This window comes from Vigna umbellata, chromosome 4 (assembly GCF_029865625.1).
Source record: "Vigna umbellata cultivar VRB3 chromosome 4, Vumbellata_1.0, whole genome shotgun sequence".
In the NCBI taxonomy this organism is placed as follows: domain Eukaryota; kingdom Viridiplantae; phylum Streptophyta; class Magnoliopsida; order Fabales; family Fabaceae; genus Vigna; species Vigna umbellata.
The window spans coordinates 64,193,171-64,205,782 of record NC_142168.1 but is presented as its reverse complement, the minus strand read 5'-3'; the positions used below and the strand labels follow the sequence as shown (position 1 = coordinate 64,205,782).

The 12,612-nt window shown below is 34.7% G+C and overlaps 1 protein-coding gene across 1 annotated transcript; it reads left to right on the top strand.

Annotated features, from left to right (window-relative positions):
• The first annotated feature begins 1,070 nt into the window (after window positions 1-1,070).
• LOC148200911 (UPF0481 protein At3g47200-like) lies at window positions 1,071-3,865 on the top strand. The gene is made up of 2 exons (XM_088114075.1): window positions 1,071-2,064; window positions 3,302-3,865. The coding sequence occupies exons 1-2, from the start codon at window positions 1,232-1,234 to the stop codon at window positions 3,840-3,842; spliced, it is 1,374 nt and encodes a 457-aa protein (XP_087970201.1). The 5' UTR covers window positions 1,071-1,231; the 3' UTR covers window positions 3,843-3,865.
• The last annotated feature ends 8,747 nt before the right edge of the window (window positions 3,866-12,612 follow it).

Sequence of the window (12,612 nt, the reverse complement as noted above, 5' to 3'; positions counted from 1 at the left end):
GTTGGCACCTTCAGAAACTCCAAGACCACACAAAAAGAACACAATTTCTACCACACACAATGACAGAGACAAAACAACATGAAAATGAAAAAAAAGAAAGAAAGCAAGCATCATTCAAGTACAATTTCTTCTCAACAAAAAATCAATTTTGAAAAAAAACTTACCTCGAAAGAAAAATGGACGAAGATGCCAACCTCTGCAGACCCCGACCACGAACTTAACAAGCCCACATCACCCCAACGCTGCCATCAAGCCAACCTCGATGACCCACCACCACTACCGCAAAACGCCAACTATCACGACCCACCACCCTGCCTGAAAGACCATCCCACCAACGACCTAAGCTCGGCGAAAGAACGTCGTACGGTGACCAAAAACGAACTAGGGCTTTGGTATCGTTGGAGGAATTTCTGAAATTTGGGCAGAGGAGAGGAAACTTACGACTTTGGTATCGTTGGAGGAGCAATGGGGAAGGGTTGGAGGGAAGGGTTTTGGACGACGAAGAATACGACAAAGACTAAGGCTGGTGGGAAAATGAATTGTAGAGAGGGAACAACTTAAAATTCTCCGAAGACATTATCGAAGGCCTCTAAGCCGTCGATAATTAACTTCACCACTGCATTACCAAGGGCTCCTAGGCCGTGGGTAAAAGGCCGCCGGAAAAACGCGCATTTCCTGTAGTGGATCAAGACCCATTTTAGTTCTTGTGATTATGGTGTTTAGAGTAAAAAAACAAAAAAAAAATCTGTATTGGATATTAAAATGATAGTTATCTAAATGTGAAATGTAAATGTTTAGTTCCAAGTATTCAAACGAAAATCAAGGATTCAATTAATTAAGCAAAAGAACCACGATAGAAGCTAAAGGATAGAACATGTGCATGCACGTATAAGCATAAAAGTAATACAAAGTAAACAGGAAATGAAATAAAAGACGAAAGGAAGGAGACACAAGGTGCGTGAACAACTTGCTCGTAAAGTCATGCTCTCCAAATTCCAATGGGAAAAGGAAATCCTTCCCCTTTATTAAATGAAAGTCTAGAACAGTGAGTGAGGGATCTTTATTCCTTGCCTAGAATTTACTCAAATGTACTTAGCAAGTAAACTTTATTCAGATAACAATACACAAACCCCTATGATAGTAAAATAATCTCGATCAGAAAATCTGTTACTACCCACACAAGCCTCTCCCATCTACATCCCCACAATAATAATTTTCTTGTCATCAAACAATGTCTGCAACTTCCATTTCAAACCTTCAAGAAAGGCTCCAGGAGCTTCAAAAGGCAAAGAAAACACCTTCACCAGCCCCCCAAAACGCCAAAATCCAACGAGTACCACCACACCTTCTCCGAAATCGAAAGAATTTCAGCAAGTACTACTCTCCAAAGTTAGTGTCATTTGGTCCCATCCACCATGGTGATCTCAATCTACACCTGGGAGAACAGTACAAAAAAATGTGGGCAGCAGAGTACATTGGCAGCACCAAAATATCCCCCCAAGAACTGCACAAAAAGGTTGTACAAAACATGGAATCCTTGAAGCCCCTCTTTGACGACGATCTTTTCACCCAAAATCAAAGGTTTTCAGAGTACGAGAAACAAGGTTATGGATCTCCGGAGGACATGATCAGTTGGATGCTGCTCGTGGACGGGTGTGCCCTTCTTCACATTCTGGAACATGCGAAGCTCCACAAACCGTATAAAATGAACGTGAAGGTAGACCAGCTTGTGCTGGTGATGCAGGACGCGCTTCTGCTGGAGAATCAGCTTCCGTTCCTGTTGCTCAAACATCTATGGAGGGACTCCAAAGAAAACCTCATGGAAATTATGAAAGGGTTCCTCCGTTGCCACCATTGGGCCACCAAAGAAGATCAGGTAAACTTTACAGCGGATTTCCCACAGCCTACTCATCTTCTTGACCTTCAACGTTCTATCATCCTTTATAAACCTCCAACTCAAAACACTGACAAGAAAGGATGCTGTGTTCCAAAGCGCCACATCGGTAACGGAAGCGACACTCAAGATGTTTCACCTGAAAACCAAGACGACATGGTAACATACAGGTACAGTTTAAATTGTCTCCAACCATTTACTCATATTAAAGAGAAAAATAGGAACTCATATTAAAGAGAAAAATAGAAATTTGTTGATTTTTAAGGAATTTAGGGGAAAGTGATTGAATGAATTTGAAGGTAAATTTTTTTCGTTGTTTATTTGAGTGGATTTGAAGATAAGTGAGAAAGAATTTGAAAGTAAAGTTTGTAAGAATTAGTATAAGATTTGATTGATGTGACAGATTAAAAATATTTATTTCTAAATTCACTCTCACTTACCTCGAAATCCATTTGAATAAACAACAACAAAATTTACCTTCAAATCCTCTCAAATCCATTGAATCACTCTCCCCAAAATCCAAGTAAACAAAGTGTAAATGATTGAGAAATGACAGCTTAATGATGTGACATTCTTATATAATTAGTTTGTCTTTGTACTTAGAAAAAAATTGTTCAAAATAAGTCAAAAACATATTAATGGTTATGAGCTAAGTCGTGTGGACAAGAGTAATTACGACTTCAATATTCATATTAATTTATGAAGAAAACATGTATAGTTTTTATGACTTTGCTTTTGAAGTGGTTATTATTGTAAAAAAGTTGACAAAATAATCGAACTAAGATTTTTCAAAACATGTAGATCATTGTTCTTAAAGACTTATCCGTAGTGTATTGTACATATTTCTCAAGATATAACTAGAACTTTCCAAAAGTCAGGATACTAGAATTAGCAAGGAACTCTAAAAAGAGTAGAAAATAAACCTAAAATAATTTTAGGAAAGAAAAGAGAGAAATAATGAAACTAAGAAAAAAGGATAATAAGAGAAAAGTGTTTTGTGTTTTGGAAGAGCAAAAGAAGGCACCGTTTATAGAGTAAAATAAGAGATGGGAAAAGGCTCACGGTCTGGTGGAAACTACCCCTAGAGTTTGCACTTTAGATCCTGGTCAAAACCGTTCACAAAATTTACATCTTAATCCTTGGGGAAAAATATATTAGACCGTGCAGAGAAGAAATAATCATCATGCAACGTTCCTATATTTCTTTCGAAAAAAAAAAAGGTTTGCAATACAAGTTTATAACAGTTATGAGTTCACAATACTTATCTCATGACCACTAATACTTTTTTAACTTATATATCTTGGTAATATCTGGGTAAATTTGCCTTATATATGTAAAAAGACCTATATAATCATAAATACGTGATGCTTTGGTATAACTTATAATTTGTGTGTCTAAATTATGTAGGAACATAAAGGAGTTGAAAGCAGCAGGGATTGAATTCATGTCAAGTAAGACACGAAGGCCAGCAGACATATCATTCTCCCTTGGTTGGTTTCATTCAACACTGAAGCTTCCCGAGATAGTTGTGGATGACACAACAGCTGCTACTGTGCTAAACCTGATAGCGTATGAGATGTGTCCCGATTTTCAGAATGACTATGGGATTTGCTCTTATGTGTCCTTCTTAGACTCACTCATAGACCACCCAGATGATGTGAAGGAACTCAGACAAGAACGAATTTTGCTTAATTCACTAGGGAGTGATGAGGAAGTGGCTGACCTTTTTAATACCCTTAGCACTGATTTAGTGCCTGATATGGGGAAATATGTTCATCTTAGAAATCAAATTGAGAAGCATTATAAGGATAAACTTAGGACTTGGTTGGCTCTTGGGTATAATACTTATTTCAGCAACCCTTGGGCCATTATTGCTTTCCACGCTGCAGTTGTGGGTCTTGTCCTAACCTTTGTCCAAACTTGGTATGCTATTCACCCAACAAAATGATATCTTTGTTGTTGTTTTATGTATGATTGGGATCTCCAAACTTTTGAGGTCTTGTATTGTGTTACGGAATCACCAAAATTGCTGAAAATGTTTTGAATTGGTTTCTTGGATCTTTATAATGTAATGTGGTCAATAACGATGTTCCTATAAAGGTAATTACCATATATCGTTCGCTTTTGTAAAATTTCACTAAAGGCATTTTATATGGTTTGATTATTGATGTAGGTAAAGGTGATTTATGAAGAATGAAACTTGTCATTATGGGTGTTAGAAGTGGGTTTAGATAAATATATAAAATAACTATGACTGATTTTGAAACTATTTGCGAATTTGGATTAGTTTATTTTAGAGAACTTTGATTTTTTTTTTACTTTCTTAAGTTTTATAGCTTTTTTTTTTACTTTCTTTAAGTTTTATAGCTTTAACCATTTGACGGTGGTTAGAATTGAGGATATTTCAATGTAATTTTTCGAACATCATGGAAGGATGTATGAAACCACAAGAAACATTAGAAGGGAGAGTGGGTTGAATAGTGTTTTAAAATTATTTTCACAATGTAGTGTCAGATGAGTATTATAAAGTAAGTTGATCAATAGGATTTATTAAGCAATTGTTGTTTTGCAAAGCTCGTGAAAAAGATATTGTTGATAGGGGAGCTATATCTAGAAAAATCCATCTCACATATGTGTTTTTGATGATGAACAAAAGAAATGTTTTATGGTTTCTTGCACAACAAATGCCAAAACAATTGTTTAATCATTACTGTGTTTCTGCTTGAAATGCTTTTGTATATGTATTCATTGTATGAAAATGAATCAATTGTTTAAACACATTGCACTTTGTATATCTGGAAGAAATAATCGATTAAACTTTTTATATAATCTGTTAATATCTTCAAATTTCAGTACACTAGTAAAAAAAAGGATTTTAACTCGTGCATTTGACAACGGTTTAGTTGTAACCAAAGTAAAAATTTGCACGGTGGCATTTTTGTAATTATCGCAAACATATATGCCTCGGTTCAAAAAAGAACCGATGCCTAAAACTGGCGCGGTGACATTTTTGTAATTATCACAAAAGTATATGTCTCAGTTCAAAAAAGAATCGATACCTAAAACTGACGCACTGGCCTTTTTGTAATTATCGCAAACATATATGTCTCGGTTCAAAAGAGAACCGATGCCTAAACCACGACATAAAATAACTGAATTTTTTCTTTTCTTTTTTGGAGAGGGTTTACGTAGCAGTTCTTTATAGAACTGAGGCCATAGACCCTTATTGCCTCGGTTCAAAAAATAACTGAGGTAATAACATCTGTTTAGGGTTAAATTTCGCGAACAGAGGCATTTTCAGACAAAAGTTTTTCTGTTTGTGGTGTTGCGCCGCTGCTCTTTGTTCTTCCTTTTTCGCAACCATCCTCTTCAACTTTTCTTGCATGTTTTCTTTCATTTTACGTTGATTAAGTGCTTAGGTATGATTTTCTTTCTTTTGACTGATTGATTTTGTGCACAGGTGCTTTTTAGCTCTTCGAATAAACGCTTTGGGATGTTCATTTTGTTTCGTTTCAGCCCCAAACTCACCTTCAAGGTTAGTTTTCTTTTAGGTTTTACATGTTTTTGTTTGGTTGATTGTTTTTCATACACCATACACATCAAAACATAGGTATAGGTAAAACTGAGAGTATGCTCAAACGAATTCTAAGTGAAATGAAAATTTGTATGAAGAACCAAAAAATCATGAAATCACCTCACAAAAATTTTCAGCTCAAATTTCAAAGTGTAACTATTTTAATTTTTTTTTAGTTTGAAAAAAAACAAAAAAAATATTCCAGATAAATAGAAAACAATGTTTTCTGCGTTTGTTTGTGTTTCTAGGATTTTGTCATATGGTTTATTTGATACATAAATGATAATTATTTTTTAAATAAATTACTTTAAACCACAGTTCTAGTAAAAACTAAGGCAAAAAGGGTCTATTACCTCGATTCTGGATCCAACTGAGGCAATAGACCCTTTAATTAATTAATTTAAGGGTCTACGATCTCGGTTCAAATTACAACCAAGGAAATAGACCCAATTTTTATTTATTTTTATTTGCTTTACTGCTTTGGGTTTTGTGAACCGAGGCAAAAAATTCTGACTTTTTACCTCGCTTGAATATACCTCGGTTGCAGAACCACTGTCATAAACCCAAAACAACCGAGGTAATATCCTTTCATTGCACTAGTGTACATGCTTAACAGAGGCAAAATAGTTGTGTATTAACTGATTACATTAGTTGTATAATCGATTAAAACACGTTGTTATGCCAACATGTGTACATTGCTAAGTGCATTGATGTGTTTGAAATGGAAAATGATTTTTAAATTTGCTTAAGTATGGAACTTACCCAATTACATAAGTTTCATAATCGATTAAAATGTTTATCTTGTGAAAATCATTTTCATTACACTACAAGAATTTAGGTTATTTTCGAAGGTTTATTACCGAAGGCCTAAGGACCGTCGATAAATAAGTGTTTTCGACGGTCAAATTGAGGATTACAGACGGGCATAATGAAATGTAGTTACCGAAGGTCAAAAGAGCATTACCGAGGGGTTTATGGCCTTCGGTAAGAGGCTCGACCCCTTAAACTAATTAATTGGGGCTATTGTAGGAGGTCGTCCCCAATTTCACAAGACACGACCCTATACCTATATCGACTTCGCGTGGTGCTCCCCATTCCCTCCTTCTCCGTTCTCGTCCCCAATTTGTGCTTCCCGTTCTCTTCCTCTCGCTTTTGTTTGACGTTTCTCTTCCTCTCCCTCTCCCTTTCCCTTTCTCATCTGTCCGGTGGCATTGTGTGGGTAGGGTTTGAGTGGTGTTCCACCAGTGCGGTGGCGTTGCCGTCAGGAGGGTGGTCCGTTAACATCATGGTGTGTGGACGTTGCTGTCAGGAGGGTGCTCCCGTGACGTGAGGGTGCCTGTCTTCGTCAAGGGAGGCTATTGGGAGACTCGTCGAGGTATGTTCTTTACTGGCTAAATTTATATATTCGGAGAAGAGAGATAAATGTGTGCCTGAGGAGTAAAAGAAGAAAGTGGTTTCGGTATTCATGTTTGCTACTAGGTTAAGAGTTACTGTGAGATACAAAGAACGTAGTTTCTCAATATATAGCTATTTATAGTGATCAAGGAAGAGTATAGAAGAGAGGTGAAAGTAAATGATAGGTCTTGGTTCAAGATAGAGAAGAAAATGGAGTAAATTATGCTTATCAACACTGACTGAGCCACTAAAGGGTTAAAGTGGGACAAGTGTATATTTGATATTCCTGCTGTATTTTTGGTTGATCAATATCTCAATGTTCTGCTTCAAGTTCAGGGGGAGTCCTGAACTTTATCTTTATCTGAAAATTGTGATATATTGAATTTAGCTTTATCTGGAAATTTAACTTTGTTGATTATAGGCTTTTACTCAATCCAACCAAGTCTACTTGCAATGTAAAATTAAAATCAGACTTGACAACATCCACTTATACCAAAAATGAACTCAGAATGGGTTTTTGAGATGTGAAAATGCACACAAGTTGGTCTAAGGTCAATTAATGAATTCCAACAACTTTATATTATGAAATTAGATTTGTTTAAGCTGGGAATTGGTACAGAAACAACATAGATCATAATATGACCTCCTAACACCCCATTATGCAGGAAAATAAGCAACCTCACACCCCAAACTGAGTTTTAGTGAAACAAAGGACCAAACAACAATGCAAACAAATTTGAAATAGGTATTAACACTGAACCAACCTGGAAAATATCAACTAGGTGAAATTAAACTCGAATTAATGATTCAAAGCAAAGCTAGCATGGTGATAAGTTGAAAACTGTGCAGTCATATGGTTTAAGCAATCAAGCTGTGGAAATTCACTTCATAGCTTATTTGATGTGCTTTCCTTGATGCAAAAAGTATCCACAACTGATTTGGAATAGCAAGGGTTGATTTTGGGTTTATGCTTTCTAAACCATCACTTTTTGAGTTAAAATAGAAGTGGAGTAGTGATTTTGAGTTGCAGGCTGTTTATAACTCATTTTAGAGTTTAAAGACAATTAAAATCATCAAACAAAGTTGTTTGAACATTCAGTTGTGTGTTTAAATCACTTGCATATGTTTTTGAGTATCAAACCACAAAACTAGGGACTTTTTCTAGTGCAGAATTTGTTTTCCAGCTAAGGTTTGATTCTTTTCTCTAGTTGCAGTGCATTTGTAGCCATTTATGAATCATATAAGGCAATGAGACAATGTCTAGTCTTGATTGTATGTGCTACATATAAAGTGTAAAAATAGCCACAATTATGATCTGATAAAGGATACAAATCACACTTCCTATAGAGATATTTCACATTTAAAGTACTGCCCCTGTACCCATTCTAACATATTTTAAATGACTTTAAATTGATAATGAATGACCTAACAAGTATAGGTTTCTGTGTTTGGGCAAGTTGAGGTTGTTGATTGCTTATGAGTTGCTTATGACAACCTAGAACCTAATTGTCCCTCGTAGAATACACTAAAAGTCCTAAGAATGCAAAGTGTATTAAAGTACTAATTAAAACAGTAAACTAACTATGTAGAAAAGTTTAAAACATAAAACAAAGTTAGAATTGAGGAGACAATTCAAAAATACAAATAAAATCAAAATTGGACCATTGGGCACCTAAAATACAGTAGAATAGGGTAAATGTGTTAAGCATGAAGATGTTCAATCTGTAAAAGATACCTAAAACTATCTACACAAGTTGTAATGGACTAAAAATGACAAAGAGAAGAGTGTAGAAGTGATTCCAAAGACAATTTCTAAAAATCACTACTTAAACCTCAAAAAAGGTGTACTACAATTGCAAACTACACTAAACTAGGAAAAGAAACTAGAAAGAAACTATCCTAACAAGTTTAGAATGGTAAAACCTAGCTAATTAAGAACTCACTACAAAAAGTACCTAAAACTCAAATTATTACAACCTAGAATCTAAAAGTAGTACCTAGAATACACTAAAAGTGCTAACAATGCAAAATGTATTAAAGTACTACTCAAAACAGTAAACTAACTATCTACATAACTTTGAAAAGATAAAAGAAAGATAAAAATGAAGTCTCAATTAAAAAATAACAACAAAAGCAAAATTGGACTACTTAAAACCTAAAAAAGTGTACTAAATAGGTGAGAAATTGGGAATTAATCTAAAGTAACCTAAGCGTGTCTATTATACACATCCTAACAACTGTAAAGTAGTGAAATTATGCTAGGAAAGTGGTCAAAAGCAAAGAATTCCCTAAACCTCAAATTTGGTGTTGTGGTTGATCAACATTTTCAAAAATTGAGTCATTACAGGTCCTTTTTCGTTCTGATGTGATTATGTGATGTTTGGAAGTTTAAACAAGTCCAAATTGATGTATTAAAGCTGTTAGAAGCATTGATATGAAGTTAGAATGACTTGTATGCAATTTAGTATGTCAAACCATCATATTTGAGCCATTTTTGGAACTTGCAAAGTGAATCTGAGTTGCAGTTCTGTTTTATGCCTAATTAGAGTTCAAACAAGTGTATTTTGATGAGTTAAAACTGTTAAAATGATTAGCAAAGTGTCAGAATGGCTTAGGCACAAAATCACTTCCAAAACCACCAATTTTGAGTCAATTTTGGAAAGTAGAAAGGTGATTTTGAGTAGCAGATTGGTTTTGAGTTAAATTTGAGTTTTAACAAGTTTAAATTCATCAAACAAAGTTGTTGAAGTGGTGAAAAACAAAGAATAACCTAAAACTCAAAGTTTGAGTATTTAGATTATAAAAAGTGTACTTATAAGGTGAGAAATTGTCAATTCATCTAATATAGACTCATTTTAAGTAATGTCAACATCCTAACAAGTCTAAAGTAGTGAAATGAACCTAGGAAACTAGTCAAAAGCAAAGAATTAGGTAAAACTCAAATTTTGAGTTGTTAGAACCCAAAAAAGTGGTTCCAAGTTGGTGAAATGCTGATGAAAATCAAGCCAAATTGCTACTTTTAGAGCTACTTCTTTGTCCAATTCAGCAACCCTTCCATTACCTAGTATGCTACCCCCTTGGAGCAAGAATTCTGGACCTTGGAAGCCTCACCAAAACGTCACAACACCATACCACACACTAAACCAGTCACAGCAAAAATCTGCACTACACCAGATTTTAATTTCAGGTAACAGACTTTGTGGCACAATATGGAGGTGAAACAAGTGGATTTCAAATGATTTGAAGCCTTGAATCAATAGAGGGTCACAAAAGGAACCTAGGAGAGGCACTAGATCAGATTAAGCACGCAAGAAAAATAAAAAACGAAGAGCCAAAAGTAGTGCAGTAAGGTGTTTGATAAAAATGCAACTGTTTGATGAAAGTCTCCAAAGAAGTGCAGATTTTGTGATTTTCGGTTTTTGGGGTTCAAAACTGGATTGCTTGGTTTTCAAATGATTTTTATGATTGGATTATACTTTTTTGATCATATAATTTCATTTTCAAACATGTAACCAGCTCTTGCCAACCCATAATTGAAATTTAAAGAATGTACAAAATCTAAAAATGAAAACTGCACCAGAAAAATGGCTTTAAAAGTGTGCTTTCAAACCCAAAAATGAGTGGCAGTGTTTCTAAAGCTCAAGTGATGATTCAAGCAACTTTATATCATCAATTTAAAGGTGTTTAAACATTGAAACAACAAGGAATCACACTACACTCAAAAATCACTAATTCACTTCCAAATTTAAGCAAAATTTATGGTTTAGGAAGTGATTTTGCATGTACACAAAGCTAAAGGAAGTCCTAATTCACTAGATCTAGGTACAAAATCTTAGCTAGGAGATGTTAAATGGCCTAAGACACAACAAAATTCTGATGCAGTTTTGGTGACATTTTCATACATATTTGGCTATAGTAAGTATGATTTGTTGAATCTTGATGTGTTTGTGCATATACAATGTTTGAGCAAGTTTATTTTGCCATTTTAAAGTTGTGTGCACTGTTGAAATGATCATTTTTATGCCTATATGTAGAATCATGTCTTAAACCATCAAAATTGGCTTTAAAATGGAAGTGAACCAGTGAATTCACATTGCAATCTGTTTTCAAACTGTTTCAGTGTTTTAAATATGTTTAAAATGATGATAAAAATTTGTTTGATGCATCAATTGAGCTGTTGAATCACTTCCAATCAATATTGGGTTTAAAACCACCAAATTAGAAGCATTTTCCTAGTGCAGTGTTCAAATCAAGTTCTGTTTGAAAATTTGTTTGCTCCAATTTTGATTCTAGGTTGGCATGTGCAGGTTTATGTTTCCAAATGCAAAGTCCAGTGGTGGATGACAGGACAAGGTTCAAAACGCTCTTCGGTAATTAACGAGGGCTTTTGCCCTTCGGTAATTACCGAAGGGCGGAAGCCCTCGGTAAATGTTAGCGACAAGGGATTTACCGAGGGCTCTTTGGCCGTCGATAAGCCGTCTGTAATTACCTTTTACCGACGGTTTCGGGCTGTTTCCGAGGGCTTCTGGCCTTCGGTAATGTCCTTCTTTTTTGTAGTGTTAAAAGCCATAACTGCCTATGACAGTCATATTTGTTTGTTGTTGGCTTGTATGATTTATTTAATCGATTGCATGTGCTGTTTAATCTATTAAATCTGAAACAGATGTAAAACTATTAAAGTAGAAGAAAAAACTTAACAGATTACATTAAAAGTGTAATCGATTAAACTATGTCTGGTTTGAAAAAAATCTATAAATAGACGCGTTGTGCGTCATTCAATACAATTACATGAACTTACACTTTCATAACTGACTTGTTTGTTAAGTATTTATTGCAGGAGCGTCTTAAGACTTCTTGGATAATCAAGATTATACATTTGGAAAGAAATCATCAAGATTCTTGCAAGATAGTTGTGCTAATACATTATTGATCAAAACTACACTTCAGATGTACTCTTTGAGGATCAGTGTTAACATTACAATCAAGAGGATTATGTTCCTGTTGCTGTGAGTCAGGAGGAGAACTTATGTGTTCTACATTGATTGTCATGATATTGTTGACATCTATAACTAGAAAAATATTGCAAGAAAAAAAAATAATATAAAATTAGTTAATTAAATTTTTACTACAAATTAATTATGACAATGAAGATAACTTACATAAGTTGGAATTGTCCCTTCTTTACATTGTATGATAATTTCTTTCATATAACACATGTAATACCCACAATTATTGCCGTTGGGTTGTTTTGGACACAAAAAAACCAAAAGTTGAAAACATCTTTATAATTTGAACATAACAATAATCCAGAACTCAAGTAAACTCCAAACAGATTTAATGCATGGTAACTCTTAATATTAAGTCATCCTTATTTACATGTACGAAGATAATCCCTTCGCTAGATGGAAGACCAGAAGATATAACATAATTTGATAAAAACTACTTGTTTTACTGATAGTTTAATTACAAGAAGCACTAATTTCATAGGATTATAAACCTCACCTCTGTTTGGGTATCAACAGACGCAACATGTTTATTTTTATGCAGATCTTGAAGTGAGTCAATTTCATCTTCTAATTGAGAAGCACTGATGAAATCTACCAAGTCACCGATCTCAGCTTTAGGACTTGACAAATCACTAGTACAAAACGCGAAAAAGAAGGCGGGCAATACGTCGCGGTTTTTAGAGAACCGAAGTATATGTATAGGTGATGACAAATTTATGAACACCGAAAAACGGTGCCACAAA

Coding starts and splice junctions, on each gene's coding strand:
- LOC148200911 (XM_088114075.1), top strand. CDS start 1,232: ATGTCTGCAACTTCCATTTCAAACCTTCAAGAAAGGCTCCAGGAGCTT. Junction 2,065..3,301: donor GACGACATGGTAACATACAG/GTACAGTTTAAA, acceptor TAAATTATGTAG/GAACATAAAGGAGTTGAAAG.